A 16,542-nucleotide genomic window follows, 5' to 3' on the forward strand; every position below is an offset into this window, starting at 1 on the left:
ACATACCTCAATTTGCAGCAGAGTTAAGTGGGGCAGCTATGCCTGCCTACAAGTGCAAACCGATTCAGCGCTTCTGATGTTTGCCACAGCACATTGCGACTGCATTTGCGTCTGAGTTTTTGTGTTAAGGTCCAGCACTATGGCCTGGTTTGGAGGCTGTTGCTGCAAATGTCTTGACTCAAAGTAGAGGGCAGCCAGTATAACCAGTACCTTGAATTAGCTATTAAGGACTCAGTTCTACAATCTCAGCGACCAAAGTGCTAGTTAAAAAGACTGTTGTATTGCTGGAGTTTGCAGAATACAATTTACAGCTTTTCAGAAGATTGCTGAACAACTACACTTACAAACTATGCAAGCAGTGTATGTTCATTTCTGAAAAAGCTTTGTTTGTTATGGCTACCAGTGTCTCTTAAAGATTTTTCATTTTCAGTTACATTCCTTTTTCCAATTTAGCTTTGTCTGTTTGACAGTACTTTGTATATAATCAGTTTCACTGATTCATTTGTTCATACGGGACCAGTTCTGTCCTGTTTAAGTCCTCTACCCACCACCATTTAAATAAATCTATAAAAAATTGACTGTAAATCCACAAAAGTTAGTGGTTGTCATAGACAGGTGTTACATTCAAAACTACTTTTAATTTTATTAATTAAAATTGGTGAGATTTCAATAGACTATATAGCTTGTAAGTCTGAAATATACTAAGTCTCTTCCAAGGAAAACACACACATCTGAAAACTGTGTCCTATTGGTAACTTAATTTATAAATGTGGGTTATAAAACTGAGATTCAAAAATCTCCAGATGTTTGGCTTATTAAAGAGAACGACAATCCAACATCAACAACGCTCAGACTTCAGATCATGTACCTTAATATAGAACAAAATTTAAACTGTAGGCTGATTTTTTTTCCCATATATTTCAGGCATGTATTCTATACATGCAAATATTGATGCAATTGCATGCCTAATTAGCATGAGCAGTTTCTGCACTAATAGTTCTTTGCATGCAGATATCCAAATTGCACTTGCAATTACACTTGCACTTGCAATTACTGTGTGTAATTGCAAGTAACTTCACTGATAATGTTTGATAACCAAGACCTGGACAAGTTTGCAGGATCTAGGACCCCCTTCTGCGCTTGTTTCCTGAATCCACTTTTCTGATCCCTGCTGTTCTGATTTGGGGTTTTGTCTTGAGGAAGATTTCTGCAGGTGAATTAGGGACAAATACTGTTACAGTGCATATTGATAGATGTTCCTGTTACACGGAGACATCATAGTTTGTTTTTTTTCTTAGTTGATCATCAGATGTTGATTTCTGGAAAGATATTCTGGACTGTTAATTTTGGATTGCGCAGAGTCAGTTGTGTTGGGGAAGAAGCTGTATGAACACAGCTCCAGAGTTTCCCCTCTGTTCCGGGCTCTGCTTAGGAGCCTCTGTCTGAAGACAGAGTTTTTCTGAGGAAATAGAGCACCATGTTGAAACTCCTGAGCAAATGGGATTGCTTTGCATGTTGTTTGGCCAGTTACGGTCTATACTTGTACCGAGCAGGTTGCCTTATCTACGGATAGAAGCACACCTGCTGCTAGTGGCACTTCTTTCAGTGAGAGCACCTGTACCATATGTTGCCACGGTATTTTAGCTTTAGATGATATTATAATCAAAGATGCAAAACTTTTACCTCATATTTAATAAGTTGGCTGAAAAATGTTCTGATTTTTTTATTTTGTGTCTAGGCACCAGATAAAGTATGAAGTTGACATACATGTTGTGGCTACCTAAATGAGTTGTAATACCTGCAGTGCATTGTAATAGGTATTTCCGTCTTGTGAGATCATCTAAGCAACCTTCTTTAAGCATTCCTCATGCTCCAGTACTTCCAAATCTAATACTGGAAATATTCATCATGTCAACTATGTTGACATTTTGCATCTGCAGGCTCATGAAACCACCAAGTGCCATAATATAGAAATAGATTTTTTTTTGTATGAAAGGTCATCTGTAAAAGACTAAAAGCTGGGTGTGCTCCTTGGTCACTTTTTAATACCATCTGGAACTATAACCTGAGTGAGCTTTTGTCTGTTGTTCTGAAAGTTTTGCAAAACAAACTGAAATATAATTCCCATATATGCTGGAAGACTTACTGGAAAAACAACGAAATGTTGATGTTGCAAGAGCTGGGTGAAAACTGAGAGATATAGAGGGGAAAAAGACTTTTGTAATACAACTTGAAATATTTTGGTTTTGTTGTGCTTTGTTAACTATTGAACTTCAGTGACTAGTATTAGAAGGGCTGCTTTATTAAAACCTGAACTGCCCTGCCCAAGTTCAGGTCTCCACCACAAATATCATGTATACTCTAGAGAAGAATCTCTCTAATATTCCTAAAATAAACATCTTAAAAATTCATACAACACAACCCTCATGACTCCTATTAATAAAAATAGTATTACCCAGAACATGAAAGTAAACAATTCCTTCTCCCAATTCTTTGTAGAAAAATTCTGTGGTTTAAAGTTGAATCAAATAGGAAATAGAATGAACTTGTAATAACATTTTACCCAGAAACTTGATGTAATGAAACTTTACTGTGTTAAGATGAGTAATGAAAAAATAGGTTATATTTTGTTCAGATTAAATAAGAAATGGAAATTTTGGGCCCTTAAATAAATTTCAGTGTGGATACATACATTGCCTTCTCCTGGACAAGGTTACAATCTGTCAGCTTAACTGATGCAACAGCATATTACTGTGCCTGAATGTGAACACCAAACAGATGAGTTAAGAAAAAGTTGAATACAGCTTTATATAGAACTGTATCATCAAAAATCAGAAATGCTAGTGAGCTGGTACCACTATTTTGCCATTCATGTTCCTATTCAGGAATTTGAAATTGTTTATGTGGCTTATGGACATTTACATAACAAGATGAAACTCCAAATAAGCCACTTCTTATGATTTTTAAGGTGGCTGTTTTCATGAGTGACAAGTATCTCTTATTCTGAGTGTGTTAAGTTCAAACCTCTGCTTCTGTTGGCTAGGTGCAACATCCTCCCTTGTCTGATTATCCTTCTGGATAAAAATCAGTCTTAAGTTTTTCTGTGATCTGACTTAAGCTAGCTACTTTGGTCTACTTCTCCATACCCCCCCACCCCTCTCCCTGTGAGTGTAAAGAACAATTGATCATTGTCCTCCTTAGAACAATCTTATATATATTAAAAAACTGCTGAGGCAATCTCTTTCATCCTGCTCTGGCTTTAAACTAAACAAACGCTGTTCCTGCAGCCTTTCCTTGTTGGTCATGTTGCCCAAGTCTCATCTAGACTCTCTCCCATTCACCTGCACTTTTTACAATATAGAGCCTACTTGGAAAAAATATTTCATCTGAGGCCACATCAGCGCTGTTTCAAGCAAAACAATTACTTCCCATGCCGTTTACATATATTTTTACGAATGTATCCCTGGAGAACGTTTGCCTTTTCAGCAACATCGCCACACCTCAGAAGCTTGATGTTACTTACAGCGCCCAGTCGACCGCAATAATTAGCGTGATGTCGTCCGTGGGGAGTCCAACGGAGGTCAGAACGATGACCATCGTCACGAGCCCAGCCTGCGGGATACCTGCGGCACCTATGCTGGCGGCGGTCGCTGTGATGCTTCAACAGAGAAAGGAAGGAATTGGCTTTAAATTGGCTTTAACTGTGCTGGATCCCTCTGCAAGAAACACCACCATGTTCCTACAGGCGTTTTGCTGAGCCAGAATCCTTGCACAAGGCACTGCGGGGAAGTGTCAGGGTTTGGTGGACGCAAGCCAGGTCGGAGAGCAAGGAAGGGCCAAACCATCTGCCCAGTGCTCAGTTCTCACCCTCTACCTTGCAGCCTTGGCTCTGGTGGGGAAATTCTGTGTTATCTCTGAAAACTACCGGTGAAGAGAAAGGTGGAGCAGCAAGGCTGCGGGCTCCTCCGAGCCATGTCAGCTTCTCATGGATCATGGCACCATCTGGAGTCTCCGCAGCGCTGCACACCACAAATCTGCCGTCGCTACTCGTCCCGGCTTCATCCTTGGCAGCAGAGCTCCCGGCAGGCACAGCCTGGTCGTCATCGGCAGCTCCCGCGCCAGGCAAGCGCGCTGCTGGCGGCAGCCGAGGCCGTTGGTGCCAATCCGTCCCAAGGAGCCTGGGCCAAGGGTGAAGTTCTTGTGGAGGACGTGGCTTCGCATACTTGGATCTAAATATGAAGCAAGCATAAATGTGACGGTACCGCTTCAATTTCTGGAAAGTATTTCTGCTTGACCTTCACACCATTTTTTCAGCGAGGCAAGCAGAAATGAATGGGAGGCCAGGGCAAGAGTGGACCTGGCAGGCTTAACATTTTTTTTTTCATCAGTGCTATTTTTAGGGGAGAGATTTCATTCCTTTTTCCAGGAGCAAAAGTGACTGGATATATTCATTTCCTCCCATCTGGCCACTTTTAAGAGCTAGGCCATCCAGCAGAAAGACAAAAAACACAATGAATGTTGACAATTGTAAAAGGATGACATAAAGCATATACACAGATAATCCACCACGTTCATCAGGCCAGAATTTCAGAGCTCTTGGCGAGCAGTTAAGTCTCATCCTCCTCCCGTGATGGAAAATGATGGTAACAATATTCACCTATGTGGAAACTGAGACATAGAGATATCCAGTATCTTGCTCACAGCTGTACACCATATCAATATAGCAGCATTAGTATTTATAACTAGAACCTTTTTCGGCAATAAAGATATACATTTGTATGTGGATGTGATGGGGGAAGAGAAAGTTTTTAAAATAAATTTTGGAAAAGTTAGCTTGTATAGCATCCTAGTAGCATTGTAATAGGCAGAGTTTAGATAGAAAGGAAGGGGCAGAAGCTCAGTATTTGAATAAAAATTAAATGTAATGAGTATTAAAAGAGTCTCAGATCAGTGATCTAAACTGACTAGCCCTTTAGGACTGTTTCTGCCTCCTAAGTCATTTCAGGCCAGAACATCTTATGATTTAATTGGGAGCAAAAATAGGAATGTTTAACTAACTTTGAACATGCAAGCGCATCTGCTATTCCATTGCATGTTGACCTTAATGTAGGTGTTTCTTCATATAATATGTTCAGTTGATGAGAACAGGATCTTTGCCTCTCAATCTGGATTTCGCAAACTATGAGCAAAGTAGGCCAGTCTTTTTTTTCCCTAACACTTTTTTTCCTCTGGCAAAAATACCCTGGTACTGAGGAATATTTGGATTTCAAATCTCCAAGTCCTAAAGTATCAAGGTCTGGGGCAGATGTGGCCCATAGAATTTGGCTTCAGATATTCAAATATTTAGGTGCTACATCCACTGTAGTTTCCTATTTCCCTCCTTCCTTTATAAGCTAGTGTTTCTATTTCTTTTTGGATTTTTTTCAGTCTTTCTTGGATTTTTTTTGGTCTTCCTTTGTATTTTCCTCCTACTGTCTTTACTTCTGCCTGGTTCTTATGTACTAGCACTTAAGATGCACAATGAAAATAAAGAGATAAAATTAGGTTCTGCTAAGACAAACTTAGAACTTACCTTCTTTCTATTTACCATCACCTTCCTTGTCCTTGTATTTTTGAAATCACCTTACATTTTGAAATCGCCTTATATTTTTGAAATCACTTGAAAGACATATGTAATGTCTGCTATGTCTAGGCCATGTTTTGGGACCACATTCTAAAAACATCACCAAAGGCAAAAATCACAGAAGACTAAATTTTAGCACATGGTCATTCCAATGATTTTCGGAGAGGACAGCCTAAAGCAAGAGTTCATATGGGCACGGCTCATTTCTTCTGCTTCTAGTCTAGCCCATTTTCCCCAAAAGTCCCTCAGCAAACCTCAGCTGTCATCTGGGGTTAGTCTCAGGACTCGCCTCCTCTTGTCTTGAAGGTTTTGAGCTACAGCAGAAGATATGCAAGGCCCAGCAGTGCAAAAGGAGTAGTGGTGAGGTCAGTGGGTGGGTAGGTAAGTAGATCTCAAATGTGTTGCACAAGGCTTTGACTAAGAAGAATGTTTTTCTAATCATTTGTTCCCTGCTGGAAACCTGCAGGTTTCAGTCCCTGAGGCATTCTTTGGCAGCCAGTGAACTTATTCTGGCAGTAATTGTTTAGCTGGATCTTTTGTTCCTTTGGATCCATTACAGACCATTCAAGGAGGGAGTATGCAGCTATAGCACTCTCTACCCACTGAGAACATAGTTGTTTATGAAGTTTTCTGCTTTAACAGCAGCCATTTAAAAAAAAATCTGGATGATAAAACATCTTGATGAAAACCTACCCTGATAATACTATCTCAGTACATCTTGGCACACCCCTATCATGCAGCTTTCTTTGGCTCCCCCAAGTCTTTCACCAAATGCCTGATCCCTCCTCAGTTAGGAGAAATACTGATAGCTCCAGCTTTCATTTGAGGCTGACAAATTCTCAACAGGACTTGAGAATTTGACACGGGAAGCAAATCACAACGTGTGGAACTTGAGGTTTATACCTTATAGTAATAATCTGCCCAAAGTCCAGTTCATAATTGTTTACTTGCGCGATGAAGATGGCTGCCACCGCTTCGTAGAGCGCGGTCCCATCCATGTTGATGGTGGCTCCCACAGGCAGCACAAACCTCGCAATCCTCCTGTCCACGTGGTTATTCTCCAACAAGCACTTGAAAGTGATAGGCAGGGTGGCTGAACTACAAAACAGCACAAAAAAACACATGCTGAAATTATTTTCTCTCTTCCATTCTTCTTCTGCTAATGAAGACAAATTATTAAACATTTTCAGGTTGTAAATTTCCTCATTTTCAATAAGGTGGATATATTTTTAAATAGTAATATACCTAACCATGTTTATCTTCATCCTATATTTTACTGGCCTTCCAGTTTTGTGACATTCTGCATTTTACTATTCAGTGTCACATTCACTAACATGTCATGCGCAACTAAACTGTATTCAAGTGAGTGAGGGGATCTTTTTTATGACTTGTAAATTTGTAGGGAAAATATGTACTAACATTGCAGAAAATATACAAATGGTAAGATATTTTCATTGTAATGGTACAGCTTTTAATATACTGCTCAATATCTGAGATGATTGAAATAGATGTAAAATAACAACGTAATTTAAAAGCATTGCAAAGTTAACTCTTTACAGAGATACATAATTATTGAATGGGCAAATACTGGTATCATGGTACTGATGTGTTTAATTTTCTGTTTTTCTGTGAACTACATGACCCCAGTAGTGAAATGTAGATACCTTTTCACAGGTTTGGGCAGTCCAGGTTTCTCAGTGTTGTTAGCCTCACAACAGCAATGTGGCTGTGATACTTAAATGGTATAATGACCATTATCTGTTCTTAATGAAATATAACACATTTGATCTACAAGTTCTTTCTATCAGTCATTACATTTGACTTACAAAATCGTAGAGAGATTCTGAAAGCTCTTTTTAAATCATAACCTCAAATCTGCAGGAATGTATTAGCAAACTGTTTCCATGAGTAGGAGCTGTAATTCTCTATGTGTGTAAGCTGCTGTCTGAGGAAGTAACAGTCAGTGTTTGAAAAGGAAAAGTAACTTCCTGCGATATAAATGCAAAGAGAACAAGAAGAGTCTACCAGAGGATGCTTTTGTTACAATTTCTGTTTCCTATAACCTTTTCCTAAAATGTCTGACTGGTGAATGATTTACCACAGATAGGCAGTCATTGCCCATAAAAATCTGGGCAGAAGTAATTCTCCAAGTATGCAAGTGAACTGAAAGGGCAAGGAAGCAATAAAAAACTGATTATCTCTGGTAACTGGCCTATATTGAACTTTTTCATTCTGTCAGCCCTAATATTTAATCAATATTTACTTTGAAAAACAAACACAGTAAAGCATAATACCCCAAAGTACACATTAGAAGTAATTCCTCCCTCAGGCGTGCATATCATTTTTTGCCCATTCATTTGTGAATGACTGAAATTCTTTATATTGTTAACCATAAAATGTTCATAAAACAAAAGGCTAAGACTGGGGTGCACCAATAATGTAGAACAGAAAATCCTGGTACAGCTGTAACTAGGAGCAGACCACCACAGTAACAGGTCTAGCTACAGGCATTGGCAGGAATTAATTATTAAACCTACTCTTCATTGCCTCCCTTCCCTGAAGCTGCTTCATTTCTGGAAGATTATGTGCTTTTTAAAAAGTCTTTCCCAGGCCACTTGGTTGTTCTGTAACAGAACCCTGTCTGACCTGTTTGTGGGAAAAAGAGGAGGAAAAAGTTAATCTTTCAAGTCCCTTTCCACCTTGCCTACACTCTGATCATAGCAGAGCCTTAAACCCGAATGCCTTCATGTTTGTAGGGCAGAGAGCTGAGCTGGGAAGGTGCAAATTTGACCTGACTGACATCTTTGGATTTGGTTGAGATGTGACAAAAAATTGAGGAAAGAATCCCACAACACCAATGGCACAAACAGAAAGTCCTATACCTATTTCTACTGAATGTATGACACCGTTTTTGCAAGAATTCAACTTTTTATCTTGTGCATTAATTCACAGAGTCAAGTGTTTCTTTCATTTTAATTTCGTGCTGTTAGACATGCAGCACATAACTAGTTGTTGGTTTTGTAGTTCATTAATTGTTATAAAAGAAAAAGAAAGTGAACTGAATGTAAGAGCAATGATGGTGAAAAACATCGTGCAAGATATTGAAAGGAAGCAACTTTCCAAGTCGCAGATTCTGGTATCTTCCCAGCAGACAACTATTCCACGTGCTCTCCCTTACATTTATTATGCCACATGTCAAAGCTAGTATTTTGTCCTAACTATTCCCACTGAATAACTGCCCAGAACTCACTGTTCTGATCAGAAGTTAAACTTCTGATCTAGATTTAATTCTTTCCAGTCTATACTAAATTTGCTTTTATATGCTTTATGTAATAGCTGGACTGATTTATTTAAAGACATATGCAAGATGTATTGTTAGAAATCAATTTTTTCCCCTCTCAGCCTGGACTGAGCCAATCAGACTTTCTTTAGTCTTCTCTTACCTGATTTTTCCTTTACATCCCTGACTCCCCTTCTCTCATGTTTAGTCTGAATGAATTTTTCCTGAATATAGATGACAAAAATCATACGGCGTATCCTAGGTGAGGTTGCCTTGTCCAACAGTTGTTCATTTCTACTTGCGATATATCATCTGGTACCTATCAGACTGATGTCTGTACTGCGGCTATTGGTGACTCAGAAGTTGCAAAGAAAAAAAATGTTTCTGCTGTCATTTTTGAGTTATATTCATATGGCCTACGTCAATGTGTTAAAAAAAAAAAAAGCAAAAAGGATTCTGAAATAAATGTTTTGTCTTTCCAATTAGACTAGTTAAAGTTTGTGTTCTTGAAAGCCGCTTTAGCTGGTGTTAAAGAGTGAAGCAGTAATGTGAAGGCCTGACATGCAGATTTTATTTGGAGAAAAATACTCTAAAGCACTGATCTTAGTCTGCTAAGTCCTTTAAAAAGTTTCCTAAAGCTTTCAGCTAAGAGGAGAGATATCTTCTTCTCCCAGCACTACCTCACTGATAATTAAAAATATATTTTTAGAGTCTTATCTCAGTTTTGTTCTGGATTAGGCTCTGCAGCTGCAGAGACTGAGCATAAGCTAATGGTCGATCAGGCCAAGCTCTCGCTAATGTGAGCCACGAAGTAAGACAGCTAGTCACTGCAGAAGAACAGCTGTGCAGCCTGCTCTGTTTATCTTATCATTCAAATGCATTTTGATATTTGCTCAAAAAAAAAAATCAGCAAACTGATCTCATCTCCTTTTTGCTAAATCTGCCTTTAATTTACACTGTGCAATAGCCAAGATCTTAGTGTTTCATAAGCAGCAAAAACCCTTGAAATACTCGTTTTATAGTCTGTCTTCAGAGAAGATGAAAATTGCTTCTTTTGATGGGATGTACCACTAAGAAGATGCTGCTTTAATTCATTAATGGAAAGATGACCTAGAAAAATAAAATTCCCTCATGCCATAGGAATGAGGAAGGGTAAAAATCAAGAGGAATTTTGTCTGTAGGCCAAATACTGTTTGGTCAGGGCAGTAAAAGGTGGCAAGACCAGGGCCGATGGGGACATGTGGAGGGGGGAAAGCAGCACGATGGAAATCCAAGGCTGCACTGCCTGAACACCTCAGAGTGGGGCAAGGGGGTCAATGACTTTACTGACATCATATAAAGGAGCTATTTACACTGCTATAGGTGCCTGTTGCCAAAGCCAGCCCATACCAGGACCGAGGGTTTGGCATCAGAGGATACGAGAAATGTCCTTCTTCTCTGTCCCTGCCTCTCCAGTAACGTCCGTGTAAACCCAGGCCAATATATTGCTGTGTGATTGGGGTTTCTGGGCAAGTAAAAGGGGACTGAGAAAGGGGTTGCAGAACCTTTCACTAAAGGGAAATGGGCTGAAATAATGTCCTGTTTCAATAAAATCATTGTCATGCGCTGGCTGGTGAATGGCTTTCAGGTCCCCTTGCGGTACCTTTCTGGTTTTTGTACACAATGTTGTTTTTTCTTCTTGCAGTTATGACTTCTAGCTTGAAAAGCAATCTGTCCACAGGTGCAGACTAGCTGGAATGAATATCAGCACACTGATTTGTGGTGTTCTTTCTATCATGAGATGTAGACATGAACTGACACAGAAACATCTGCAAGGAACACATCAGTACGCTTAAAACCACCCCTTTGTTCTCCTCAAAGATGAGCTGAAAATCCAATACCCACATTATGAGTGTTATATAATGCCCCTGTGGCAAGTATTAGTTAACCAAATACAGCTGTGGGGACTGTCAGGAGAGGCAGCTCTCCTGTCCAGCCCCAATTATTTGTGCATGTTCTTTTGGCCACAGCTCAGCTATGCGCAGTATCCATTCCTTTCAGTGTAACCAAGGTGAAAAGTTCAGACATCTCTACACAAGACTCTGCTGTTTGAGAAGAAAAGCATTAATGGCCGTGTTGTGCCTGTGTTGGATTTGCAAAATGTATGTGCTGATGAGAAGGGGCAAACACACCTAAATCCGTCAGAGAGGCCAAGCCCCAAATCTGGAAGTTCAGAGCCTTTCTGCAAGTAATCACGAGAAAAGATAACTGATCTAAAAATCCCCAAACCAACACCAACAACCTTTTCCAAGAAGTAATATAACTTTAGACACTCACGTATGGAACAGGGGAATTAATCCCCTACCTACATTTGTAGATCTGGTTCTGTATTTTGGTTACTACGTATCATGCCTGCCGTTTTGTTTTATTACTATGAAGATACTATTGCCATTGGGACATTTCCAACTCTGAAATATACCATAACCCGCCCTGGGCCTGCAGATATTATAAATCACAAAGCGCAGATACTATAAACTACAAAGAAGGCATCATAACTGTAATGAGACAGGGTAAGAAGATGAGATCCCATAAAGAAACGATGAACTGCTTTGATAGAAATGGGAGAAAGTTATTTGAAAAAGCACAAGCCCTGAAAGTTTCTGAGGAATAGTAAATTGATTATAAAGTGAAAACATAATGCTGATGAAAATATGGAATATGAAGAAAGGGAAACTGTCTTATGAAAAAGTTGGAACACGTGCTAATTTTTTAAATCTGATTTAAGCCTTACTTGAGAAAGGATCTGTCCTGGTGAAAGAGCTGGTTAATTTTGCTGCCTACAAACAGTAAAAAAGAGAAAGGGACAAACTTTTCTATAGACGATAAATGTGAAATGAGGAACAAAATTTTCTTTTTTTTTTCCTAAAAAAATTCAGATTAGGCTTTTAAGAAAATGTTCTAGTAAAAAAAGAATGGAATAAACAACACAGAGGGAAAAAAAATGCTTGAGTTGCCAGCATTAGTGTTCTTCAGAAATAGAGGTCTTAGAGAGCAGGGCAGAGAGTCAAATGTGTCAAATGTGAACCCGAAGAGCCTTTTCCAACAGAAACATTGCTGGGTGTCAAATTGACATCTTATTGGAAGCAGGGGATGTGATGACATCTCAAGCTACAGATCTTTAATGTTCTACTAAAAAAGCCCGCCTTAATTATTCAAACCAGTTAGAATTTAAAACTCCACCCCAGGGCATGATTTTTTCTTGAGCCTGTATTTCAGAGTACGTTGATACAGGACAGTTTGGCGCAAACTATTAAATATGAAAAACACCTTGTAAAATGAAACCTAGTGGAAAAGCAACACCTTCCAGCTATACTGAAATAGTCATTCCCTCCTCTCTTTTCTTTTAATTCCTGCAACTTCTTCCTGCTCTATTTACTCCTGCCCTAATCACCGTGTGTGTATTCATAAGAGAGAGCGAGCTCTCTGCTTAGACCTTCCTGCCCCAAATTCCCTGGACCCTGTTGGAGCCAGGAGGAAACGCTGGGCACCGAGGCAACCTAATCGTGCAAATGGACTCGGGATTAAAAGTTTTGGTGCTTTTCCCAAGACTGGCACAGGTCTGGCAAAGAACTTTTAACTTCTCTCTTTTTGCTGTCCCTTCAATAAGATAGAGTATGGCTCTTTCAGCATGGACAGTAATCACCACATTGCAGGGTAACATTTTGTAACAAAAATAAGTTTTGCAGAAGATTAGGAAGAAAGGGAATGATATCAGGGAAGTTATAGAGCTACTTGCCTGTATATTTATTTTCTAAGACAGTGCACAGAACAGGTCCAGATTTGTGCAAAAACCAACGTAATTATTTATCAGTGATGATACCGTATGCGAAGCCATATGCTCTGATTACATAATGGCCCTTATTAGACAATTAAAAAGAAGCTATTTAAATCAATATCTGTTTGTCTGCTTCTCCAGAACTCTTTATTCGTATGCAATGCCTGCTTTCCTTTTCTGTAATCCCACCAACTGCAAATGGATTTTATTTCTAAGTGGGTCGCTATTGTGGGAGAACTGAGAATTTGTGGGAAATTACCATGAAAATTAAGCTTAGGGGCACAAGGGATGAGAAGCTGATACAACACTATTTCTTGTAATAATATATCAGTCTTCTGTGCTCAAAATATCATAGAACCTATTGTAAGAGGGAAGATGGAATCAGCATTTAAATATAACAAGATGAAGTACTGCTCAGTCATTATTGTTAATTAGAATAAGCATTTTGGGGTTAAAAAAATCTTTTTTTTTCAGAGTAAGTTTCTTTATAATTAAGAGATATACACAATTATTATTGATTTTATACTAATTTTGAGGTCTAAATTAAGTAGATGAAGATAGGTACTTGTCACTAACTGTCATCGTATCAAAATCTGGATAAGAATTTAGTATTTTCCAGTGTCTCTGCAAAATAATAATTATAATAACTTTAAAAAGCCAAAAGCAAACACGTGAAATCAAGCTGAGAGGTTTCCTCTGTGCAAGTCCACTCCAATCCTTTCAAGCACTTCTCATTTAAAAGTTTATCCGTGTTGCTAGTCATTTGCATAACCAGTTTTCACAAGCTGTTTCCCATTTCCACTGTACCTTCCTTCAGCTATGGTTAAAACTCATTGTACATCCTCCCTAAAGAGGATGTGAGAACATTATTCCTCGAGCACTATAGCTAAATATTTTCCCAGTGCTGGACAATAGCTTGCAACCACAGTCTTAATGTACCAAAAACAAAGACTAAGATGAGTAGAAAGGGTAAAATGTTTCCATATGCCAGAACTAGGAGGTTTTCCACTAATACCAAAATTGAAATCCAGACGAATTTTGTGTCCTTTACATATGCTAAATGTGTACAAGCACAATGTTTGTTTTCATGGAAAAATACCCTTATTTCCTTTCTAGCCCTCTAAGAAAACCTCTTTCATCCAGCATTTTTTAAACTGAGGAAAAACAGTGTGACAAACATTATTGTCAAACAGCTCCTAATCATAGCTTCCAAATGGTGAGAGACACATCTTCTAAAAACATACCAGTGAACTGGATACAGGCCACAGTTCAGATACAAGCATGTCTGCTCCGGCACACCTGTACTGTGCTGTTCCCAAGAGAATGCTGGAATTAGGATCTAGCAAATGTTTTGTTGCATCTATCTGTGAAACTGCAGAATACCTGGAGGACGTGGCCAGAGCAATGAGCAAGGCCTGGAGAATCCCTCTGATGAAGACAATGGGATTCTTCTTGGTGATAAAGAAGTACATCATCGGCAGAATAAACAGCCCATGCACGACCAGGCCACACACCACGGTAATGGCGTAGAAACCCAGCTTCTTTCCAATGGCTGAAGGGTCATCCATTTCTAAGATTTTGCCAGCAATTAGGAACACTATTCCGAATGGAAAATACCTGAGCAAAAAGAAAGACATTCGTTATTAGGAGATGGTTCACCTCCATCAAACAGTATGAGACAGAAAATTGTTTTACCTCCAGTACCAGCGCAGTGAAAGCACCCTGTCTGGAAGTGGCACAGCTGGGTTCAATTGTCTTATCAGACTGAATGTATTTAAGCCTGACCGAAGGTATTTAATCCCTCACACTTGAGGAACGTGCCCTAACCACTAGGCTAAACACCCGTTCAGTACAATTGAGGTTATGGGCCTGGTCAGGAGCAAATTTAAAACGTGCTGGCTCAGAGGAAGGCTCTGACTTTATAGCGTAAGGCAGGTCATTTCACCGGCAGAGTGGGAATCCTGAGCTCTGCTCGTGGTTGTGCTCATATGACTGTTCATGGTTGCTGTTGGACACTGTTAAGCAAATGCTTACACAATCCGAAGGCGAGGTATGAGACGACTGTCTCTCCCACCACCTCGTCCCCTCTTACCTCTATTTTCCCTCTCCACACTTCAGAAAAACGGTGGCTCCCTCTGCATTTTGTGTGGAATTACTAATACACATCAGACAAGCCCTTGGTGCCTGGGAGTTTGGTTTGGGGCAGATAGGCAGAAGAATATCTAGTTTCTGGCTCCTCGCTGGACTGGATGTGAGATAGGAGCTTTATTAAAACCACAGTGCTTTCAGGCACAGCTAGACACAAAGCCATGGGTGCCTAAGGAGCTTCAGATTAAAAAATAAATAAAACTAGATCTGGGGACATCCACCACCTTCCATTTGCAGCTGTGCCAGCTCCAGGGCTTACAGCCCAGTCTGCTTGCCGTTTTACCTTATCCTTCCAGAAATTATGGCTCCCTTGGCTCCATCTGGCCAAGAGATCATTGCCAGACTCAGCTTAGCAACACCGAAGCAGGGAGCTGGAAATGTGGCCGAGCCGTGTTCGGGGACACCCTGAAGGCTGGGCAGGATGCCAAGCTGAGACACGCTGCTGCTGCCAGGGAGCAGAGGGCTCTTGCTGGCAGCCTGCACACTTTGTGACGGTACCCTCGGCCCGTTTAAAAGCCAGGTGAACTTCCAAGCACTTTGACTACTGGGCGAAAATGGTATCACTGAAGGGGACAGTGTCAGACAGAACTTTGGAAGAAAAATTTTGAGCCTAAAGTACATCCAAGCTGTTGTTGCATTGATGTTATTGAGCTATAGCTGTGGTTATTTTAGCAGGATACAAACATAAGCATGAAAATATGCACTTCTCTGCCAAAAATCCATGGGTTTTACAGGGCTAGCTTTTGCTGTTGTTGGTCACCTCCTGTTCCCCCCATCATTAGGGCAGGTGGGTTGGCAGGTCTAAGTGGACCCCAGTGTAGTTTAGGACTGCTCTGAAGGCTTTTCCTGAGTGACATGGGCTAGATCGGTTCCTTGAGGACCAGTTTGTTGACTGGAGACATCCCGAGTGCCAGGCACTCTGGGTACATGTTCAGTGCGCTGCACAGTGCAGAGATAGCCAGGCTAGAAGCAGCCACATGAATCACAGCACAGTCATGGCAGCAGGAGACCCAGCCCTCTCTTGAGGGCTTATTTGAGCAAGCTGAAACCAAGCTCGTATTTCTAATGGGGCAGCGCTCAAAGGTGTGGATGCACCAGCCTGAGGCTCTCAGCCTCCTCCCTTGTGTGGGCTGGATGTACCCTATTGCCCCTCAGCCTGCCCAAGGCACGGGTGGTGCGCCCAGTGCTAAGTGCATACAGCACATACCCAGCTACACCGTGTTACATCATTTGGGGGTGATATACGGGGTGTCTCTGTCAAAGTGACACGCTGCAGTACAAGCTAGGGACAGGATATGTTTGTATTCATCTTCCTTCAAGTGCTGACACCCTACAGAGCTAAAGACTGTCGTCCCTTATTTATTTCCCTGGAAATAAGATTATGCCACCTCTGTGCATTCTCCTCTGCTGAAATTTTCTTCCTCTTTAAAAAATATTTTCTTAATAAAACGGTTACTTACCAAACAGCAACAGCCACTATCTTCATGACAGATTCATTTAAACACTGACAAAAACTGACCAAAGGAACACCACTGTTTCCCATTCTTCCCAGCATTATTCCTGCAAACAAATGCATCCATGTTTAAATTCTCGTGTGGCTTCATGCAGATCCCCAGTGCTTTCCCTCCTTGCTGTAATTCAAAGCAAACTAAGTGGGAGATGACTGGATGAGTTTAG

General features: G+C 40.3%; 1 protein-coding gene across 1 annotated transcript in view; it reads right to left on the reverse strand.

The window, feature by feature from the left end:
• SLC1A7 (solute carrier family 1 member 7) overlaps positions 1-16,542 on the reverse strand; it is a 60,459-nt gene that overhangs the window by 3,989 nt on the left and 39,928 nt on the right. Inside the window, exons 6-9 of the mRNA XM_026105364.2 lie at positions 16,326-16,425; positions 14,101-14,334; positions 6,527-6,721; positions 3,524-3,658 (exon numbers count right to left, since the gene is read on the reverse strand). Coding sequence (XP_025961149.2) covers positions 3,524-3,658; positions 6,527-6,721; positions 14,101-14,334; positions 16,326-16,425 — 664 coding nt within the window. The remainder of the gene's footprint in view (positions 1-3,523; positions 3,659-6,526; positions 6,722-14,100; positions 14,335-16,325; positions 16,426-16,542) is intronic.

The sequence above is a fragment of the Dromaius novaehollandiae genome, chromosome 8, assembly GCF_036370855.1.
Source record: "Dromaius novaehollandiae isolate bDroNov1 chromosome 8, bDroNov1.hap1, whole genome shotgun sequence".
Classification (NCBI taxonomy): domain Eukaryota; kingdom Metazoa; phylum Chordata; class Aves; order Casuariiformes; family Dromaiidae; genus Dromaius; species Dromaius novaehollandiae.